The following is a 23,309-nucleotide window of genomic DNA, read 5'->3' as shown; positions in this document are numbered from 1 at the left end:
GGTGTGGTCTGAGAGCTATGAGCTATAAAAGTGTGCAAACTGGACACGTTGCACAAACATTTAGATGGGTGGATGGAGGGTGTGCACTTTCTGTCGCTATTATGAATGTACTCTAACGGTGTGCATTAAGTAAATACTGTGACCCCCTCTCCTCGTGTTAGTCCATCCGCGGACAGCATTAGTCTGCGACCAACCAACCCCCAACAAACCACTGCTTCTGCTCTCACCGAGAAAGAGTCCATCAATCAGGTTTGGCAAAGACGTGCTCACTAAATGTCAGTCGAGTCAAGGATGGCAATAACTGGGATTTCAGAAATGCTGTCGCAACAGTACATCTCACATTTGTAACCAACACAACCTCTTTTAAGGTCCTGTTTATGAAGGAAATGACATTCTAAAATACATGTCTGCTTTTGTATAACCATATATTGCTAAATAAACAACTTATGCGAGCTACCTTTAGGCCTCAATATTATGGATGAAGACTTTTCCATATTTTGTGAGCATAAATACAAAACAAATGTGATACTTTCACTGATGTAGAAGAGACAATAGGCTACATTTGAGTTGGATTTATTAGTTGGATGTGTTCAAATGAAATTATACATTGTGTTTAGTACAATAATGATTAACATTGTACCAGTAGAATGAATATGATAACTTATGAATACACTTGCGCATTATTCAATATATTTTCACATAGGCCATCGCACAAAATGGTAAACATGGTTATAAAATAAAAATTGTGCTACTGGTGGTTACATAATTAATCAGATCGACAGCACATGCAAAACTAGAGCATAAAAATATTTTCATTTTTTCCCTTGATTCCTTCTATCACCCTGCATTTCAACAAGAGTAAGATATTCTCTGAGCTGTCAGTAAAGAAGTGGGATCTATGCTAGTCCCATAAAGGCTTAAGGTTGAGGTTTGCGCACACGTTGACAATTTATCACAAGCAAAACAGTACCTAAAAACAAATGTAAGTGTTCAACAATTAAAAACAAAACATGTACCTGTAAAGTAACATAATATTGCACACATTAATGGTTAGAAAGCATGAGGTGGTCACAAAATGATTTTCAAATATACTTTTCCTATCACTTAGAAGGCTGTAACAAAACACAGTGCCCTTAACCTGTCAGTAACGTTCTCTTCATTATCAGTGCTGAGTTTTCACGATGAGACAGCAAGAGAGCAGAGTGGTCTGAACGGGTCTTTACAGTGTAGCAGAAGTAGTAGTAGATACCAGTTCAAAAATCAGAGTAACCATAATCAAGTTCATGTTGTAGATGGTTTTCTCTTGCAGGTTTGAAGGTGGATAGTTAAAAAATAAAAGGTGTTCCAGATGTGTGCGTTTTTCACAACTGGTTGAGGATGAACTTTAGGAGGATGGTTCAGTGCTTGCATTTTTAAAAGCAGTTTTGGTGTGTAACTACTGCATGTTGAAACCATATCCAGGCTGTGGAGGGTAACCAGCAGGGGGCGCATATGTGTAACCTGGGTAAGCCTGGGGTGGAGTTACAGCAGCAGCAGCAGCAGCAGCAGCAGCAGCGGGACCACCAGTCAACATGAGCTGCTGACCTGAACAAAGATACACAATACTTCAGTTTTCTTTAGTGAAAAGGTGTCATTAATCTTTAGACTTGATACAGAATACAGTAATTACTAAGACTTAATTATAATTTGGGGTTCACCATTTACTCACCAAGTACTTTTGCTTATATGCACTATAGTGGTGTCTTTTGAATAATTGAGGTGTATAATTAGCATATCTATAAGTCATGAATGATACCAGCATGGTATTTAAAATGACTTTGGGTTTCAATGGCCTAGTCTTTATTTATTTGTTAATTTATGGTTTGTGTTAGTCAAAGGTCCTATATTACAGAAAATAGTTTCTTGTCAACTTGAAGCCATGTTGTTGTTACCTCATCAAAAACAAACCTACCTTGTTTCATTCACACATGTTTGAATAACCCTTTATTAGTCTGTCTACATCTCCAAAGCTCAAAATGCTCCATTTCACCTTGTGTTGTCATGCAGCAGTAGTTTAAAAGTTAACAGGTGCCTTTGACCTTAGTTCAGTTGAGACTGCCGAATCCAGACCTAAAATTATCCACATAATTGTAGTGAAGGTGTATGAAGATTAAAAACACAGTGATGCACTTCCTGTATTAGCACGACACAAGGTGGAACAGATTGTTTTCCATGTTAGTGAAATCATAAAATCTTTAAAATGTTGTAACTTTTAATTCTGAATAATAATAAAAACGAAAAAGAAACCCACCAAACACCATTGACTGAGGTTCTGCCACTTCATCTTCTGTTTTTCTTTGGCTTTCTGCTTCTTCCAGTGTGTCCACCTAAAAACAACAATGAGAACATGTCAGAACTTATTGGTTTAACATCCAGTTTTATCTCTACAACAGCCTCGCAGAGCAAAAATGTACTTGCTCATTGTTTCTCATAAAATGGATGTGTTCTGCTTATGTTGTACTTATAAATCATTTGCATTAGTAGACACACTTATGAATTGCAAACATAATGACTCAATATGGCTGAATAAGTTTGGAAAAATATAAGACTGCAACTTTTCTGACAAGAATTAAAGGTGCACTGCTCAACTTTTCTGGGTCCGTTACCTGCTTGTCTCCATGGAGATGTAATTGCTTTGTCTGGAAAGTTCCATGGTGTGACTAAACATTTCCATCTAACATTTGTTCATCACAGGTGTTTCTGTTGCGCAAAAATTGAATAATTCCTTCTGTAAATAGGGGCGACTCCACAGATATGAATAGTAATGTAGTGCAGTGCTGTAACCTGCTTGTTTCCCTTGTGACAGATAAATTTAATCTATACTGTGGAACATTCTAGACAAAACAAGACCCTTCATTACAAATGTTACATAGTACACCTTTAAGATTAGGTTTGCACTTTAGTTATATTATCAAGATTCCAGGATATCAGATGACATCAAGTAACAGGACATTTCTTAGTTTACAAATTACATTATGTAGGTATTTGCATCCTATGTGATTGGATAAACTGCATAAATTGCAATTCAGAATCAACAATGATTAATCTTACTGCCCTGTGTCATTATTAAACTAATTAAGAGCTAAGAATCATTTTAAACATATGATTTATGGGACGTGTCACTGTTGATGTAAAGCAACGCACAATAACCATAGATCATTAGACTCACATGTTATTCTATATAGGCCTGTCATGATAATTACTATATCGACTTATTCAATATGGATGAGCTGGAACATTATACTTAATATATAATGTCTGCACTTTTTCTTTGCAATAACAGGGAGATTTTTGTAATTTTTAGTTAAGATTTGAGCTGTAGAGGGTTGAATAAATAACTTCTGTGGTCAATTATTGGCTCAATCTGTAATTTATTTGCTGCAGCTCAGGCTTTTTACTGATACTGTATATTTAAAAATGGTTTACTGGGATTATCCTGCTGTATTGCTTTTGAATCAGTGGCATAAAATAGTTTCAATAGTATCGTTCATTGCTATTTTTCTCTGTAGCAATATAATGTGCTTCAAAACTTGTTATCGTGACAGGCCTAATACTATAGTTAGGAATAGGGATGCATCAGTTTTCTTCTATTAGTCTGGGTGCTGTCAGAAAATAGCTTTTTATTTCAAAACTCATTATTGTCTATTAGTTAAGTTATTGCAATGTACAGCTACTGTGTAAATAGGTGAGAGCTGTTAAACTATTAGGCACAGCCCCTGCAAAGAACATTAGCTATGAGAGGTAACTGTTATTTCAGGACATAGTTATAATGTTAAATTGTGCACAAGCTTCTGTTGCAGTCATTAGTTCCAACACTGATAGAAAAACAGGAGTACAAATGCTTGAAATATTCAAACTTAGTAGAATCTGAGTAAAGGGGCACTATGCCACTTTTCTGGTGGAGGGTTATCTTCATTGAGATATTATTGCTTTGCCTGAAATGTCCCTCAGTATGAAACAACTGCAGCTCCAGAGATTAGATCTGTCTAGAGGTGACTCCACTCACAGGAATGCATGTTTTCCAAGTTATTGATAAATGCACCTGTAACTGAATAAGTGCGAGACAGACAATTGTCAGACAATCATCCCATACTGAGGAAGATTTCAGGCAAAGCAATTACATAGTGAAACAGAAAAGTCACATAGTGCAGTTTTAAGAAAATACACAAATTAGGTTTAATAAAAACAAAAGCTTGTGCACTTGTAACAGCAAGATATAGGGTGACTGCTAGTGGGGTCATATGCAGTAAACTTTCCATGCTAGCTTCCTAGACAAAAAACTTCAGTCATCAATAACAATAACAGACACAACACAAAAACTAATAATAAAAAAGGCCAGAGACCATCACCTTGGCTGCAAACCCATCAACCTGCAAAAAAGTCCAAAGACATGTCCTGATGTGACCTCTAGTGTCCAAATAGAGTCATTACATAAAATACAAAACTAGGACTACTACTACTACTCCAGTAATTTACAAATGAATATAATGTATCTAAATAGAGAGGGCTAAAAAAGTAATCATGATTTTTATTCCCTTGTATTGATCAACCACAATTTTGATTTGTTTTAATCATTTTTATTTAAAAAATGGAAATGGCTTTTTCAGCCCTATTTTATGAAAATAATTGAGACATATCTTAAATTGTTAACAATTCTTTATACTACACAAACCTTACAAGACTTCATGATACTACCCATGTTTTGTTTAAAAACAGTTGAAAAGTTAAACGAGGGCACGAACCTTGGTGAGGTACTCTCTCATGACCTGGATGAAGTAAGGCATTGCGAAGTCCATAATATTGTGTCTCCACGCGAGCTCCAGCACCACGTCAGGACGGAGCAGGTCATAGGACGCAAACAGACAGGCAGCAAAGCACTCCTTTCTGCCCTCCTCCAGAAACCACTGCAGCAGCGCCTCTGCCAGTTCAACGTCCTTTGACTCAGCGGCATAGAGCATGGCATCCTGGGAAAATGGACAGATACTAACAAATTAATATGTCCATAACTAAACACCAACTGACTTAACTAAATATGCTGAAGAGAAAAGATAACTAACTAAATAAATACAGAAATACAGGCACTTTGAGATGGGCCTGTCAGTAATTATTATCATATCAATTACTATATCAATTTATCATTCAATATATACTAGTTGGAATATTATATTTTGGGGCTCAGTATTTATCATGTGTACAATTTTGTTGCAATAATGGTGAGTTTTTTTTGTTATTTTTGTTGTAATGCAAAACTGTAGTGGTGTACAGGGTTGAATAAGTGACTTCTGTGGCTAAGTATTGCATCATTCTTCTGCTTTTTAAATCATGCAGTCAATTTAAATATGTTTTACTAGAATTACCTTGCTTTATTGTTAATGTATCAGGGGCATAAAATTGTTTCAATATTATCATTTATTACAAAATTTCCCTGTAGCAATAAATGTTTCTTCAAAATTTTTTATTGTGACAGGCCTACTGTGAGGTAATTGTCAATATTTATTCTCTACAATATGAAAATTATTGTTTTGAATATATGCCAAATGGGAATACATTGAGTATAGTAAAATGTGAAATAAATAAAAAGCTGCAAAAAAGAACCTTGTAGTGCAATTTGTAAATGTAAAGAGTGGAAAAGAAAATTGTATTGTACTTAAATCTTATATTGATACTTATTACACTAATCTAAGCAGCATTTACATCAGATTTATTGGGACAATCATACAAATATGCAGATATTTTTTGTCCATATTGCCCACTTGTACTTAAACAAATAGACAAAAAGAAATGTTTTTTACCTTGTAGAGTTTATCCTTTTTACAAAGCTCAACACTCTGCCTCCACCTGTTATTGCCTTTGTACAAGTATGCAGCAATACGTCTGAACTCAATCAGCTCATGTTTCTCCAGCCTCTGAGCGAGACCAATGGTGTCAAAGTTATCATATGCGTCAATGGAGGCTCTCAAACCCTGCACAAAACATAAAAAACATTTTGAGAAAATTGGTAATTTTCTTAACCATAACCATAAATTAACCTTAACTACAGACCTGGTAGTCTTCTTCCTCTGTCAGCAAATTGTTCAGAGCCTCATTGACAGACTTATTGTTATGATTTTGCACTGATCGTAAATAAGGTTTAACCAACTTCAGCTGGTTCACCTGTCCAGATAAAACCACATCCACTTAATAGCTGTTTTAAAGTTACAATAATGGCATCTTATAGTTGCAAAGGATACAGTGAGTTACCTTTGCAAAAAAAGTTACTGCTCGACTGTGGTCAAGCCGTGGAGACAAAATTGTTAAAAGGTCGTTCAAAAGAAGAGGTTTAAACTCCAGGTAAAAGGAAAGCGATTTATAATACAACTCCACATTGGCAACCTAAAAGATAAAAGCAGATGTAGTACACTAGTATATATTTGATGTAATAGAAAGTTGCTGCACAGATTTACTGGGTTCACCTTTGGAATGATGTCTTTAAACATCCCTTCCTTCCAGGCATCTGTAGGATGTGACATCATTGTAATTACAGCGTTGTCAAACTCCTCATATTTATCATAAAGGAAAACTAATTCAGCCCACAGATGAGACTGCTCAGCTGCACGAAGCACCTGGAACCAAACAAGACACATTTAACCATATAATCAAGTCTTCTTAATATAAAAACAGGCCTGTCACGGCACATTTTGGATTGCAAGATATATCTCTGTAATATATTGCAACTGATACCATTGAGGGCCACTGGATGCCACTGCAATTGTAACCTAAAGCATAATTATCCCAGTAAAAACATTTTTTCTCAATTCAGGAGACACTTTTTTCTTTTTAATTCTCACAAATACCTTAAAACATCAATTCTAACTGTGTGCGGTATTGCCTCCCCACAGCTCTGATCTGTAACTCATCCTGGTGGCATCACCCACTTGTTTCTGCAATAACATCTCCATGGAGACAAACAGGTCTCTGGTGAATGGATCTTCCACCAGAAACTTTACGTAGTGCACCTTTAACCATATCTTAAATAACACATAAACTCCTATAAATAGCAACATAAAAACATACTTAAAAAAGGTACTGTCACAAGCTTGACAAATGTTAAATATTGAGTTTTATCATGACAGGCCTGTATATATGTATATAAGTCTGTATATAAAGGCTTGTTTTTATAGTTACTTTGGGGATGTTGACTCTGGACCAGAACAGCTCCAGATGTTCTCTCATTTTCTGGGGTTTAAACTTGGAATAGAGGATTGCGAGCTCTGTGAACATTCCCATATGAGCCCTCTCCAAGCCCAGAGCAGCTTCCAAAAGTGCAATGAGCTCCTCAAAGTATCCACGCTCCTGGTAATAACTGATCAAGTCCTCCAGCTCATCCGCATGAATCACTATGTGTAAGCCACAGATCTGAGCAAGACGAAACTCCTCCCCATCAACACAGGCAAAGCACACCTGAAAACACATAACTCTGCATTAGTCTACATTAGGAAAAAAGTGGTTGTGGAGGAATATCTAATAATATTTTTTTTTCTGGCAAGTATTGCAATTGTGAATAGATTTGCAGTTTATGTTTTATTATCAAGATTCACAGTGCCCTTTTAACATATCCAGGGGTATTAACACTTTAGAGAACACTAAAATATGAGCTGCTGAACTAATACGAGAATCTCATGCAATTCAGAAAATGTTTATAAATGTCTAAACTACATGGTTAGCTGGTTTTAGCCGTAGGAGACTCAGAGACAAGTAGTTCACTAATGAGGACATTATAATGGCACATATTTTTAAAAGTTTCTCATTTGTGACCATCTGGAAATTACAATTGTGGTATAATTTACATGCAATCAAAATGCTATAATGCTATGATGTGATAAGCCAAATGGTTTCAAACTACTTGTATATTTATCGTACAAGCTGTTTTCAGATACATTTATATCTCTTACCTCTTTCCATGTGCGTGTGCTGTTGGCTTTTCTAGCACTGTCCACTGCTGCCTGGTACTCTCCCAGGTGAACCAGGGTGGATGCCAGTCGGGCAAAATTAGACACATTGTTGTACAAGAGTTTTGCCGCATCATACATTCCTTCTTCATAACATCGATCCCCAACCTAGACAAAAATAACCAATATATTATTAGATTGCTAGTTATGCTCTCTTATTTAAGGGGCCCATATTACGCTACCTTTTGATCTATGTTATAATATTGTTTCCTTATCAGAAACATACCTGGAGTTTTGTTTTGTTTCATTCACATATGTTTAACAAACAAATCCTGCATATTTAGAATGAGTTATTGTCTCAAACAAAAACTCTCTGTTAAACCTTGTGATGTCATGTAAGTAAGTAAGTAAGTAAGCAAGCAAGCCTTTATTTATATAGCACCTTTCACAGAAAAAAAATCACAAAGTTCTTTACAGAGTGCAATAAACAACATATACAAGAACGGAAGAATTATACAGTCAACTAAAAGCTTGTCTAAAAAGCAGTGTCTTGAGCTGCTTTTTAAAAGAGGCTATAGAGTCTGCCTCATGGATGGGCTAGGGGTAGGGCATAATTTGGGAATCACAGCCTGAAAACACACATCACCCCAAGTTTTAAATCGGTCTTTGGGACCATCAAGAGATCCTGACTCGAGGACCGGAGGGTGCGACCTGAGTTGTAGGGGCACAGTAAGTCACTGATGTGCTGGGGTGCTTGTCCATTTAAAGCTCTGTTAGTTAAAGCCAAGATTTTAAAATCAACACAGAATTGAACAGAAAGCCACTGCAGTGAAGATAAAATTGGTGTAATGTATGTTCCGCCTGCTAGCTCCTGTTAAAAAACTTGCAGCTGCATTTTGTTGCAGCCGCTTAAGTGTGGAAGCGTTAAAACAAGTAATTACAGAGAAGTACAAAATCTAAATGAGATGAAATAAAACAGTGAACAATCATTTCAAGATCAACATTTGATAAAATTGGTCTGAGTTTAGTGATGTTCCGTAGTTGATAAAAACAGTTTTTAACCACTTGGCTGCAGTGACCCTCCAAAGATAGTAATTTGTCCAACACCAATCCAAGATTTCTAATGCTGGACTGGACTGAGGAGCTCAGTGAGCCAAGGTGATCCTTAATTAGAAGAATTTTTTCATCTTATGCCAAAATAAGAGTTTCTGTTTGCAGAGTTGCAAGAATTTTTCAGAAAGTCAGTTTTTGATACAAGAGAAGCACTGCAGAAGGGTTTTTACTCTGTCCATCTCTGTTTCTTTAAAAGAACAATACAACTGTATGTCGTCAGCATACAAATGATATGATACATTCTTGAAACAATTCACAGGTTTCGGTACAAGATGTCCTGTGCTGTGTTTTTAAACTCCACACACCTCCATTAAAAACATTTGGATGATTTCAAGCCTGGAATTGTCAATTGCTACTGAACTAACGAAAAAGGTAGCTGTTAACTTGAAAACTACAGCATGTGGGAATGAATCAAAACACAACTCTAGGTATGTTTTTGATGAGGTAATAAAAATCGAATATAGCTAAAAGCTCACAAGAGTCTATACAGGGTAATATAGGACCATTAAATTGCATAATGTTGGACCTTCTCAGTACCTGCTGAATGTGGGCGTTGTTGGGCCCACTCACAAACTCCTCTAGTTCTGCAAGACGGTTTGTTTTTGCCAATGCGAAAATGAGCTCAGTTTCTACATAGGACTCTCGAGCTTTCTTCCGAGCCATTTGAAGGAATTTTACTAAGTCTTCCCAATTATCTGAAAACATATTAGATCAATAGTTATTTTAGTAGTCAACTTGTCAGTGATTATTTTTAGATTATTCAACTAGTTAAACAAGAAATTGTTTATTCTATTTTGCCATTTTGTTATAATAATGCCACAGTCTGAGCAGTCGCCGTGATAAAACATCTCTTTGCATGCATGTGTTTTAGATGTACTTGAACAGTACATCTAAAATACTAGTATGATTACGAAAATATGATTGCAATAATTTCAATAGTTATATACTTAAATTATCATAATGAATCACTGCAGCCCGTCTTTGGACTTACTGTTTTTGCTGGCAGCATTGACCACCTCCATGTAAGCAGAAGGATCCACAGCTTTAATGTACGAGTCAATGGCCTCTTTAACCAGGTCTCTGTGCAGCTGGGCCCTGGCTAACTGACTCCACACAGCGGGCTCATTACAGCGCTCTGCAAACTCATACGCACGGTCCAAATTTCCTATGTGCTCAATCAGAACCTTTAAATGCAAAAAAAATATGTTAAAATTAAAATATTTTTCTGGCAAAAAATATGAAAACAAATATATATGTTTAAAGTACCTGTATTGCTGAAGTGTTTACATCAAACTTCATAAAAATAGCAAAGGCCTCTTCAAACAGCTCATTACTAATGGCAATATTAGCTATGTCTGGGGCATCGTAGTTATCAAGCCTGTTGATATACTCCATCACTCTAGTGCGGTCTGCTTTGATGGCTGTTAGAATGAGCAGGTTCTGTAGATTTCTGTTGGGAAAATAAAGTGATATACTGTATTAGAAGTAAAAAGCTACAACATTTCATTGTAGTGTGTAATTGTATTGTACCTGTGCTCACTAAATACAGAGTTATCAAGAACAATCTTTTCCAATAGTTCAATGAGTTCATTTGGCAGGTCCGCCGTCATGAAGGCTTTGACTGTGACTGACACCTCCTCTGGGTCCTGAGTTTCTGACAGAGCTGTTTGGACCACCTGGGAAAAATAAGAATAAACAAATTAGGTAAATCGTACAACAAATCTATGCAGTGTTTGATGCAATGTAATTTTCTTGAATTTGAACAGCTGTTATCAAAAGTCATAATACTTAGAATCAATTTTCACATCCAAGCATTAAACCACATGTAGTACTGACCTGGTCAATGAGTTGCCTTCTATATGGGTTATTTTCTTCCAACACATTGGCCCAAAGTTCAGGGTCTTTCCGTCGCACCAGGTAGCGTGCCTCACTCTTGAATAGTGAGTTCTCATTGCAAACCTGTCAGATGAAGCAGCACATGCTATCACATTTATACAGTATTAGCATTAGCAAAACAAACAACTATAATAATAGCATGATGGAGAACACAGACTTTGATCAGATCTAAGTCGCACTGGCCCCTCTCGTAGGCCACATAAGCCAGATGAGGGTCTCTCTTCTCACAGTAGCGCCCCACCACTGCACTGTCGTAGAAGGGGTTTTCTTTCAGGAAGCGCTCTGGGGAATTGTTGCTGTCGATGTAGATCTTGGCCAAAGCGTTGTGGGTTGCTGGCTCCTCACAACCTTCATGGATACGGGACTCCAGCCAGGGCAGGAGAAGTTTCAATCTGATAATATAATTAGAAAATTATTTTAAAATTTTAACGTTGCAGTCATTTTGTAGTTTAATCTGCCTTTTTGCTCATGAAGATGCTGTCAACTAGTTCTTATATATAGTTGATTTGGGTAAGATTGTCAGAATAGTCATTTTGAGAGTTTTTTTTGTTAGTTTATTTTAAAATATATACATGGTAGAGTGCTTTTGTCAGTGCCAGACTACTTCCCCCTTTTAGCTCATTAATGGATGCACAGTGAATGTTGAAGAATTTCTTTAGTCAACTACAATCCTATTACTCATGAATCAAATTAACATATTCACTGTATGCTCATGTAATATATATATACCAATGTGGCACTTTGGTAATTGCGCACATGGAAAAAGTAGCTGAGTGTTCATTTCTTGTTTGTCTTACCTGTTTCTTTTCTCTACTTCCTCCACAAGCTCATCTGTGGAAAACTGCCCTTTGACCACCATAATTAAGTTTTTTATCACATCTTCTGAACAGTCCACATCCAGCAGGCCGCCAATGACCACTGGCAAACGGCTTGGGTTCACCTACACACAACAGTCTTCAATACACAAAAGATAGCACAGAACCTGGTTTGAGTGGAACTTACCTTTTGGACATAAATTTCTATGTATTTTTGCAGATTATTACGATAGAGGTAGAGGACCAAATCATGGACAAAATCAAAACGATCACACACAATAATGAGGGGAAGCTGGTCTGTGAGCTTTGCCTCCTAAACAATAGAAAATCAGAGAATAGAAGGCATAAAAGATCCATACCACTGAGAAAACTACATTCTTCATAATATATATGGTTTTACCTTAAGAAAGTTTTTAACCCTTTCAGCATCATAACAGTTGCTTTCTCTGCAGATTCTCTCCACTTCTTTTATTTGTCCTGTTTTGCACGCAGCTTGAATATATTTGAAATGCACATCTGGATCCTGACTGAAGTTTACAATGGAGCCAAGGAAGTAAAACAATCCTTGAATAAAGAAAATAGGCAGGGCAATTTACACACAAGGAATGCATTTTCTAACAGTTTAAACTCAAATTTAACAAAAATAAAGATGCCACAATATATTCATATATTCATATATATATCAAATAATAGCTATCTGTAATAACTATTGTGTAAATTAGATAAGCTCTAGCCTCCATTGTGGTTGCTAGGTAACAGTCATAGCTCTATGTTTGTTATATCAGCAGTCCATGTCCAACCAGGAAGTAAAACAAACTACTAACTGTCAAACTAAGGAAAACTAAGATTTGTAGTACAATCTTAAATATAATAAATAATAACTGGACATATTGATCACTAAATGTCAAATGATGAAAATAAGAGCTTACCTTCGTAGCTCTTGAAGGATTCGAAAAGCTCCACTAAGGCCTGAGTCCCCAGCTGCTCGTGGTACTTGGATGCGACCTGGACGCACAGCTGCAGATTCTGTCTGATGTTTGCAGACAGCATGGCTCTGAGGCACTCCAGAGAGTCCTCCACCGACAAAGAGCCAAAGAAGTTCACAAGCCACTAAAGTAAGAAAGACAAAACAAGAAGGAAGGCAATAACGAATTTGTTTTTAAACATTTGGAAAAAATATTTGATAATGACATTTTTGATATACTAAGCTATTGCTATTAGATTTGCCAAAAAAAATTATGATAGCAATGCATTGTTAGTCATTTCCAGATTTAAGATTAAATGTATTTCAGTTTAGACATCGTGGACCATTAACATGTGAGTAAAGACTGAAATGTGAGCAACATGTGAGTAAAGAGATGAAATGCTAAACTACAGGGCTAGCTGGTTTTATAAGGCCCCATGGAGACCAGACATTTTGTTGTTAGTACAGAACATTCTATTCCTAGGTAAATACAGTAATTCATCGCTTGGGATTTGGCTCCTGACTAAAATAAAGATTACATTTGCAGTCACTTTGAAAACATGTTTGATAATCATGGGCGTGGATGGGTCAGACTTGCCAAAAGACATTTGCCAGACGTTGCATAATACTTGATTGTACTCTTTTATTTTTTGTTTGTTTGTTTGTTTTCAACATCCAAAAAATAATAAAACACTCTAAAAAAGACAAAGTCCAAAACTGTATCTCTCACTGTTAAAGGCAGGACTCACGGTCTCACCTCCGGGTTGAGCAGATGCGTGTGCACCACTGCTCTCTTGATGTCGTAGGGGTCTGTGAAGTGTTCCAGGGCCCTCTGTAGAAGTCCAGCCTTTTCACACAGCTGAGCCACGTGAGCGCGGTCGTAATGTGTGAACATCTGATTACCCAGGATGGCATCTGCTACCTACAACAATATTCAAGTAAACATGCATGAACAATCACATCTACATAAAACTAAACTGGGTGAATGTGTCACGGTCCAGCAGGTTGATCTTATCAGCTTGTATAGAGTGCAATAAGAGACTCTTTTAAATCTTGTAATACCATGTAACTGATACAAATATAAGATACATGCAGGTATTTGACTATTAAATTTTTTTATGTAAATTAAAGGTCCTATATTATGCAAAATTGACTCTTGTGAGCTTTAAGCCATGTTGTTACCTCATCAAAAAATACCTGCAGTTGTGTTTTATTTCCTTCACACGTTTGAGTAATCCCTTATTATTACTCTGTCTACATATTCTAAGATCAAAATGCTCTGTTCCACCTTATGATGTCATGAAGCCGTAGTTTACAGCTACCTTTTACCTTTTATTCAGCAGTAGTTTAAAAACACAGTGGAGCACTTCCTATATTACCACATGACAACAGAAGGTGGAACTGACTGTTTTCTGTTTCAGAAATGCCTAAACATGCATTAAAATTGTGTGAATATAACAAAACACAACTCTGGGTATTTTATGTATGAGGAAACAACATTAACAACTAGAAGACTGGGTGGGCATCTCTGGTACTGTACTAAACTGGTTCAAGTCCTATCTAGAAGACAGGAAGTATTTTGTTGAAATTGGAAACTGTGTCTCAGATCACATGGCCCTGACCTGTGGGGTGCCTCAGGGGTCAATCCTGGGCCCCCTGTTGTTCAATCTCTACATGCTGCCATTAGGCTAGTTAATAAGCAGCAATAACGTGTCCTACCACAGTTATGCAGATGACATTCAGATCTACCTCTCTCTGGCAGCAGGAGACTATGGACCAGTGGACTCACTCTGCCACTGCATCCAACAGATCAGTGTGTGGATGTAAAACAACTCCAGCTAAACTCTGACAAGACTGAAGTCATAGTGTTTGGTCCACAGAAACAAAGGGACAGTGTCAGCAGTCACCTCCAGTCTCTCTCTCTAAAACCTTCAAATCAGGCAAGGAATCTAGGGGTAATAATGGACTCAGACTTGAACTTTAACAGCCACATCAAATCAATAACATCTGCAGCCTTTTACCATCTAAAAAACCTAGCAAAAATTAAAGGTTTACTGTCTAAAGCAGATTTGGAGAAACTTATCCATGCGTTTGTCTCCAGTAGATTAGATACTGTAATGGTCTGCTCACTGGTCTCTCCAAACGAGCTGTGAGATGCTGCAGAACATCCAGAATGCTGCAGCTCGGGTCCTTACTCGAACTAGGAAGTACGAGCACATAAGTCCTGTGCTCAGGTCTCTACACTGGCTTCCTGTGCCTCAGAGAATAGACTTTAAAGCAGCTCTGCTTGTGTACAAGTCTCTCCATGGCCGAGCACCAAAGTACATCTGTGACGTGTTAGTGTCATATGAACCATCTCGCACTCTGAGGACCTCAGGGACCGGCCTCCTGCTGGTGCCCAGAGTCAGGACTAAACAAGGGGAGTCAGCGTTTCAGGTTCATGCAGCTAAAACCTGGAACAGTCTTCCTGAACATGTGAGACAGGCCTCTTCTGTGACGCTGTTTAAATCCAGGCTCAAAACATTTCTGTTTAACTGTGCATATAACTGAAAGGTTTTCATTCCGCACTCTTCTCTCCAATTTATGTCTCTCTTTTTTCATTTTAATCTTCATGATTATTTATGTTTTGATGTGTTTTTATTATGATTTTAATGTATTTCTTATTCTGTAAAGCACTTTGAATTACTTTGTGTACGAATTGTGCTATACAAATAAACTTGCCTTGCCTTGCCTTGCCTTAACATGGATCAGGAATAGGGTAATATAGGCCCTTTATATGCTATGCTTAGTAATGCCTAAAACCACATCCATTTCCAGGATTTTTTTTACAATGGAGCTTTTTAATTTATTCAGTTAACTAGAAATTACTGAAAGAAGTCTATTTAAAAAAATAAAAAAATAAAAAAAACTTTTCCAGGTCATGCTAAGAATAAGATATGGATGCATTTATTTGTAAAAAAAAAAAAAAAAAAAAAAAAAAACACAACTTTGATGTCTCTTGTGTGGATTGCACATTTGTTTGAGTAATAGTTAATAATAGTTTTGTCTGAAATGTCTGTCTCTGTGTCCTCACCTGTGGGGCGTGTATGAGGTTCATCTCCAGGAGGCGGGTTTGTAGGTTTCCTTCAGTGGGACGGTTGTTCTTTAAAGCATCCAACAGGAAAGATGTGCACTGCTGGATCAGGCTTCCCTCCATGAACACATCAACAATCTACAGAAAATATAATACAACAGAGAATGGCAAATGATAATAATAACAGTATAACTACTACCAGTCAAAGGTTTGGACACACCATTACATTACTTTTTTTTTTTTTTTTACTATTTTCTACTTTATATACATAAAGAAGACATCAAATCAAGATATATGGAATTATATAGTAAAGATACAGTGTGTATCTGCATTTACATGGTTCTGCTTCCCACGCCACAGTTGTACGCTCAATGAATTAAATGCAGACGTTAAGTAAAGGGTCATGAACTGAGAATTCCACACATTGCCGCCACATCTGAAACAACACAGGCAGACCTCTGTGTTTGTTCATATGTGTGAATGTGTGTGTGCTTGTGTGTACATGTGTGTCTGTGTGTGTGTGCTGAAAATAAGAGTGAGGAGGAGAGAATCTGATGCCTTTCACCTGGTTGATGTTGGCCAGAGGCTCTTCATCCTGCACCAGCATCTGAGCAAACTGTAGGCCCTGGTCCGGATTCACTCTCATTACATTCCTCAGAAGAAAAATCCAGTCTGGGGAGTAGCCAACCTGTGTTTTTGAAGATAAACACATAATTGATCAGTTAATTAAGGTTATATAATTTGTTTTCTATGTATGAAATTAATAGTTTTAGTAGATAAGTAATCAATACTTAAAGTACACAAAAAAAATTTGATAGGACACCTTTCCTGAACAGAAGAATGGTCTAGAAATATATCAAAACTAGCTTAAAAATCAGTACAATCAATTTGCTCATGTTTTTTTATCATTGTTTTATCAAATGTGGCATAAAGTATCAAGCCTTTTTCTTTACAACAAAATTCCAAATGTAGTTTTTTAAGTAGTGTGACAACACAACATGATAGTAAAAGCAAGAAAAATAAAGTTACCAACCTTTTTGGCATATAGCACAATTTTCTGGAACTGATTGGTCTCAGCAAAGCACTGTATGACTTTGTTTGGGACATTGGCTCTGAGATATACGCTGAGAGCCAAAGTGAGATCATAGCTCTTGACCAGGTCTCCCAGCTCCTCTGAACACTCTAACTATGTAACACAAAGCAAAAATCAATACTTAATTACATAAATAAAGTTGCTCATTAGAACAATCTAATATCCAATTTCACCTTGTCTTCCTTAAGCCACTTTTCCAGGAGCTGCTTGCGTCCCTGTTGAAGAACTGGTCTGCACAGCTCCAAAGACTCGTACTTGTTCAGTTGTCCCTGATCCAACAGAATCCCAAAGTACTGCAGCAGAGGGGAGGCCTGGCCTGGCTGTGCCGGGACACTCTGGAACTTTCGGATGGTCTCAGCTGTGCGCAGGATTCCCTGGGGACACCAAACACAACCATAACATCAATATAACAGAACTCAATATAACTGAACCATAACTAGGAATAGAAATATGGATTTTTTTTTTTTAAGTCCAAAATGTTTTTGCTGCTGATATTTGCCAATACCAATATTAACATTTTAAAGTCCATAGCAAGGCCCACAAATTAGTTTTATGTTAATGTAAAGTTAAATTAACTCTATAAATACTATTATATTATTTGTAAACATACTAAAAGACACATGAATTAAGAACAAATTGGGGATCATACATGTGCAAACAGAGACTGGAAAAAATTGAAATCATAGTTTTCAATATTTGACATATCTGGGAAACTGCTCCAATATTGCCTATTGGAACTGATACATCACCCATCTGCAATAATACAATATAATAATAATATAACAATATTGAATATAATAATATAGAACAATAATATTGGTGCACAGACTTCACAGGCCTATAAAAGTTATTACTGGACATACCTTTGGAGCTGATGAAGCAACCTTTGCAGCTTCTGAATAACTTCCTTGGGCAAACAAAGTATTGAACTTTCTGGCAAAAAGTTCCTCTGCACCTGCGAGATTTGACCTGACTGCTATCTTCAGGGCTAGGTCTGGGTTCTGCAAGACGTTTGTAACATAGTTCACAATGTTTTCCTCTTCCACACATACGGATAACACCTGAAATATATATAGTACATGATAATTAATACAGATACAAATAAAAACAAAACAATATAAGAAATAAACTATATTTTTCTTACCTGTCCCTTTTTATTAACCCCAATAATTCCTGAGTTTGCTTCATGAGGTGAAGTTACAAAGATAGTCTCTGCACTGATTCGGTTCATATAGATACAGACTCCAGACTCCAGATCGTAAAGGTGAATGTACCCATACTTTGTGATTAAATATATGACACCATGTTTATTACCAATCTGAAAATGGATAGCACAAAAAGGTAAAGCAACTTTATCTGTATAGCACAGTTTGTACACAAAGTAATTCAAAGTTCTTTACAGAATAAGATAGACATTAAAAATGCAATCAAAACATAAATAATCATCATCAAAATGACATCAAAAGAGAAGAGAAAAGAGTGCGGAATAAAAACCATTCAGTCTTATGCACAGCTAAACAGAACCGTTTTTAGGCTTCTGTAAATCCGTTAACCAATGGTAACAAAACGATCAAAATAATCTAGTGAAATAAAAAATTAATAAATTACCTGCATAGCAACAGGAAAGTCTGTCTGTGCCTCTGGAGGGAAGAAAACATCAACTGCTTTTTTGCTAAAAGGCTGGTTTCCTGCTGCAGGCTGACCAACCTCAATGATGTGTAACTACAATAGAAAATAATAGTTTTCATACAAGTGTGAAGAATGGTGACTGATGTGAGCATATTTAGTTGTAATTGGAGTGAATTCTCTTGATTAAGGTGCCTTGTGTAGACAATAAGTGGAATCATGTTATATTTGTAAGGCCAGTGCTGATTACAAGGCATTACAAGGTTTTCTTAGTACTATTCAATGACAAAGTGAAGTTGTGGTTTAAGCTTCCTTTGACTAAAAGCAAAGAGCGGAAATAAAACAAGAAAAAAAAGTGTGGTCTATGAGTGAAAAGGTGTGTATGTCTGTGGGCTTCTATTTATAAATTATAGATGTCATAATAGCTACATGAAATGAACTGATACATCTTACAAATGGAGCTAGCGTGAATCCAGGGTGCTCCTCGGGATTCATCGCACCTCCGCCACCCCATCCTATCATCATCCCCTTCTTTCTCCTCATCATCTCCTCATCCCCTTCACCCTCCTTGGCCTCATCTCTATCACTTCCATTCTCCAGGCCTCAGAGAGAAGACATCTCCTAAACATCATCTAATCTGCAACACCCTTCATCACAATGCCTTCTGCTGGGGTCTGAGCGCCAGAAATAACTAATCTAATAAAAATACTAATACTTTCACTTTGTGTCTGTCCAGGTTGAAATGTTATTCATAGGGCTCACCTTTCCCCCGGCCTGTGATCGAACAGCAAAACAGAACAGCGTGGATGGCTTGGCATTTCCTTCGACTTTAAACTCCCCGAAGGCAGCAGCATGACCCTCAATGGGCTGGGACACCTTTCTGTCCACAGAGTACAGCTGCATGGCTCCAACCACCCGATTTTGCTTTAAAACAGAATTTCAAAGGTGAACTTATCACATGATCACTGAGATAATGTTGTTATGGAAACACATGCAGATCATAGATTACTACATATTTCACATTCTCTCCTGCCATGTGCATTTGGACTATAAAGACTCTATAGGGCATGAGTAAACATGTTTCATACCTGTGCAGAAATCCCTACCAGCAGTAACCACTTCTGCTGCTCGTCTGTTCTGTAGTTTATGATCTGACATCCAGCCAGGCTTGTGTGTCGATCAAACACTTTGGTTGGCTGGGAGTCCCCCTCCATACTCCAGTGGTAGACAGCAGTGTCCGTGACCAGAGCAATAGTGTTTACAGATATCCACTTCCAAAACATGACCTCCTCTGTCATGGTGTGGGCTTTCATCTTACTCTTCATCTCAATGTTGAAGATCTGCAGAGTCTTGGCAGCTGGAGTCAAAACAAAGAGAAGTCAGTGAGACAAGTCAAAGGATATTAGAAATATTGACAAAAAAATAAATAAAATTCTCATGCAATTGTGAGTAATTATATGTGTTTTATCAAGTGGTGAAAGTAGCACAATGAAACATGATGATAAAACACCTGATAATTCTTTGATGATTCTTTTTTTCATGATTTCATGATTTCATGGTAAAACTCAGTGGTGGAAAAAGTACTTGATTTTGTTACTTAAGTTTAAGTAAACTTAAGTAAAGCTTAAGTAAAAGTACAGATATCGAAGCAAAAAAATACTCAAGTGAAAGTATTACATAAAAATGTGCTTAAGAAAAAATATTAAAGTAGCTGTTTAAAAATGTACTTTAAGAGTAAAGAGTAAAAGTGTTTCACACAGATTTTGAGATGCCACAAATGTAAGAACTGTGTTGAATTTTGTTCAACAGAAACAACTGTTCCAACTGTTTTTATTTGTATAGTTTTGTTTGCTCAAATTATGAACCTGTTAAAAACGATCACCTCAGCCTTTTCAGCAGGTATCAAACTGATATATATAAAAAAAACATTTAACTTACTTTCACTAACTTACTTTTCAGTACAGTTCAAAAATGTAGTGAAGTAGAAATTATAAGTACCTGCTCTCAAATGTAGTGAAGAAAAAGTAACAAGTATCCTCTTTAAATGTGCTTAAGTACCTACAATATAATACAGATACCTACAATTTTTACTTAAGTACCAAACTTTACTACTTTTACTTTGTTTCATTCCACCACTGGTGAAACTAAATGACATACCTCACATGAATATTAAGTACCTTCAGTGAAGATAAACAGTGACAACACTAATGACATGTTTCTATACAGCATGGTTGTAAATATAATTATAATGTTTAAAATGATTTGTTCTAGCATCTTATTTTGATAACGTGAGGGGATAGGGAGTTAATGGCTTTTATGAGAGAGTGTTGGCACAACTGATGAGCTCACGCACCAGGAACTACTCACCGTCTGAGAAAAGACAGAAGGCAGAGGAGGAAAAGAAAAGTACCAATCAAGTAAAGATTTTAGAGAGCAGAATGAAAGGGCACACATGGCACTGTACTCGCTAAGGACTGAGGGAGGATGGAGAGGCAGCATTAAGCACAAATGTCTGGATCAGCACTCTGAGTTTTTTTGCCCAGTCAATGTAATCCTTGGGTAACAGGGCAGAGTGCTCTGTAGGCATGTTTTAATGTAAGTCATTTGTGCACCTATAGCACAGCAGAAAAGGGAAAAAGACAGTAGTGTATGCACATGAACCTCAAAGTTTATAGGCAAAATAGAGGAGTGCATGTATGTATGTATAGTGGTACAGATATTTTTGAATAATAAAGTATACTGATACTTTGCAGTGACAACACCTGGGGGTGTTCAACATGTACTTCTTTGGGCAGAATGTTCAACTGTTATCATTCTGACACAATGCATACATTAGCAAAAACTGCCAAAAATGTTTTAATATAGTTTGAAAACTCAAGAAAAAATAGGAAACTGATTTAAAGAACACATTTTCAGGAGCCTGTGATCACTATGAGCATTCAAGGTCCTATTTAGTTGATTGATTTTGAACAAAAAAGGTGACACTGACAAGCTGAATGACTTGTTTAAGTGCACAAAACAGCTCACCTGTTGTAGTTTCAACTATGTCAGCTCTTTCTGGTCAGATTGTGTTCAAATAAAGATGAGACTAAGTTTAACTTTAATAACTGAGTTTTTAACAGTGCCTTCTTGAAGACATCAGCTGTAAAGTGTCAATATTACACTGTGTATGTATTTATGTGTATAGAGACATAGTAAATGCAAATGTGTTATAAGATGTGTTATAAGAATAATAAAAATATAGTACTAGGAATTTACACAACATCCATCACTATCTGTGTATCTTTCTAATTTAAAGCTATACGTGCTACATGCTTTGGATTGCCAGATTCTGCTTAAAGATTGCAATTGTAGTATAGCTTTAAAATCTATATGCATGCAAGGTTGAAACTAAAGATGTGATTACAGAAATTTTGTTGTTTTGGAACCAGCACCAGCACCAGTGTCCTCCCGTGTGATATTAGAACACATTTTCTCACCACAACATGGTATTTCTCATGTAATAATCAACGGGCAGTCAGTCAGTGCGAACAGTAGCCCTATGTCTCACATGCATCCTCTACCTTTCAGTGCGATGACCTTGCTGGCAGGGTTCATGATGGCGCTGTCGGCAGAGATGGGCCTCCTTATGGGGTTGGTGGGATCAGACAGGTCCACAATCACCACCTGGTTTTGCTCGCCCACCTTCTCCCTGATGCAGATGAACTTATCCGACTCCATGGTCAGGTAACTGAACCCAATGTTGGCCGGATTCACTCCCAGGTTCTGCAACTGCAATATAAACAAAGCTAATGTTAATTCCTCATAAATACAATAGTAAGAAAAAAAATATTAGAGCTGAAAGATTTGAAAAAAAAGAAGAGAGATTTTTCAACAAGTACAGCAACTGTGATTAGATTTGCAACTATTTTTAACAATTAAGATTCAGTTTACAGTGTACTTTAATGCAACATAAAACACTGAAATATGAAAAGTTAAATTTGTATAAGCACTACATGCATTTCAGAGCGTTTTCAGAGATCTAAATCAGGACCCCAATAACTGCTTCGTGATTCTCAATAATTTACCATTAAATTTATCTTGCAGCTCAACTGTGTCTTTATATGCATATTTTGAACAAAGAAATGTCTTAAAGAATATCACAACACACAACACAACAACACACAATATTTTTCCTCCAAAAAACTAATATATTACGTTAAATTAAAGCAATAACACACCTACAAAGTCTAACAAATTAACTGCAGTTAGATTCGTCATTAAGTACAGCACATGAGGGTGTGTCTTTGGTGATTTCGAGGAAAAAAATGAACCACTAAGGGGAGCCCAAAACATGCCCTCTTTCTGATGACTAGACAGAGCGTGTTATGCAGTCTGAGGCAAGCGGAAAGGAATCCCAAAACTCATCACAAGGACTCCACTATCCACAGTTGGCAAAAGCAGCAGGACTGTCTGTGACTGTGGAGACATTTCACTTTGTCATCTGCAAAACAGGAACAAGAGGATGGCTAGTTTGATACTTTGGATTTCAAAATGTGAAATGTAGTTTCGAGGTCTAAACTACTGGCAATCATATAAAGATGTCATAAGGTTACACTTAAGTGTTACTTTTATTATTTGAAGTTATTACTGATAATCCTTATTTTTATTTTATTTATATTGTCTAATAAAATACCATTCATCAGGTATATGACTAGCTTAATAAAATCTAATTTTCTGAATTATAATGTAAAGTTAATGTGACATAAACAGGAGTGAAAAA

The 23,309-nt window shown here is 36.7% G+C and overlaps 1 protein-coding gene across 2 annotated transcripts in view; it reads right to left on the bottom strand.

The window, feature by feature from the left end:
- Window positions 1-572: 572 nt before the first annotated feature.
- cltcl1 (clathrin, heavy chain-like 1) overlaps window positions 573-23,309 on the bottom strand; it is a 28,888-nt gene continuing 6,151 nt past the window's right edge. The window contains exons 2-32 of one of the 2 annotated variants that reach the window (XM_055161383.1): window positions 22,111-22,318; window positions 19,636-19,904; window positions 19,310-19,471; window positions 18,530-18,643; window positions 18,066-18,239; window positions 17,785-17,982; window positions 17,095-17,295; window positions 16,862-17,014; window positions 16,394-16,516; window positions 15,829-15,966; window positions 13,513-13,677; window positions 12,721-12,901; window positions 12,192-12,355; window positions 11,979-12,104; window positions 11,774-11,916; window positions 11,134-11,368; window positions 10,917-11,039; window positions 10,611-10,756; window positions 10,347-10,530; window positions 10,072-10,264; window positions 9,618-9,775; window positions 7,971-8,135; window positions 7,204-7,479; window positions 6,492-6,641; window positions 6,280-6,411; window positions 6,082-6,192; window positions 5,832-6,002; window positions 4,782-5,003; window positions 4,389-4,409; window positions 2,291-2,366; window positions 573-1,584 (exon numbers count right to left, since the gene is read on the bottom strand). In XM_055161383.1, the coding sequence (XP_055017358.1) occupies window positions 1,436-1,584; window positions 2,291-2,366; window positions 4,389-4,409; window positions 4,782-5,003; window positions 5,832-6,002; window positions 6,082-6,192; window positions 6,280-6,411; window positions 6,492-6,641; window positions 7,204-7,479; window positions 7,971-8,135; window positions 9,618-9,775; window positions 10,072-10,264; window positions 10,347-10,530; window positions 10,611-10,756; window positions 10,917-11,039; window positions 11,134-11,368; window positions 11,774-11,916; window positions 11,979-12,104; window positions 12,192-12,355; window positions 12,721-12,901; window positions 13,513-13,677; window positions 15,829-15,966; window positions 16,394-16,516; window positions 16,862-17,014; window positions 17,095-17,295; window positions 17,785-17,982; window positions 18,066-18,239; window positions 18,530-18,643; window positions 19,310-19,471; window positions 19,636-19,904; window positions 22,111-22,318 (5,031 nt within the window). In that variant the 3' untranslated portion in view covers window positions 573-1,435. The remainder of the gene's footprint in view (window positions 1,585-2,290; window positions 2,367-4,388; window positions 4,410-4,781; window positions 5,004-5,831; window positions 6,003-6,081; window positions 6,193-6,279; window positions 6,412-6,491; window positions 6,642-7,203; window positions 7,480-7,970; window positions 8,136-9,617; window positions 9,776-10,071; window positions 10,265-10,346; window positions 10,531-10,610; window positions 10,757-10,916; window positions 11,040-11,133; window positions 11,369-11,773; window positions 11,917-11,978; window positions 12,105-12,191; window positions 12,356-12,720; window positions 12,902-13,512; window positions 13,678-15,828; window positions 15,967-16,393; window positions 16,517-16,861; window positions 17,015-17,094; window positions 17,296-17,784; window positions 17,983-18,065; window positions 18,240-18,529; window positions 18,644-19,309; window positions 19,472-19,635; window positions 19,905-22,110; window positions 22,319-23,309) is intronic. The other variant, XM_020920867.2, reaches the window with a different exon arrangement.

This window comes from Boleophthalmus pectinirostris, unplaced genomic scaffold (assembly GCF_026225935.1).
Source record: "Boleophthalmus pectinirostris isolate CB_2022bp ecotype Guang Dong unplaced genomic scaffold, ASM2622593v1 HiC_scaffold_4, whole genome shotgun sequence".
Classification (NCBI taxonomy): Eukaryota; Metazoa; Chordata; class Actinopteri; order Gobiiformes; family Gobiidae; genus Boleophthalmus; species Boleophthalmus pectinirostris.
This window is presented reverse-complemented; position numbering and strand designations above follow the sequence as displayed.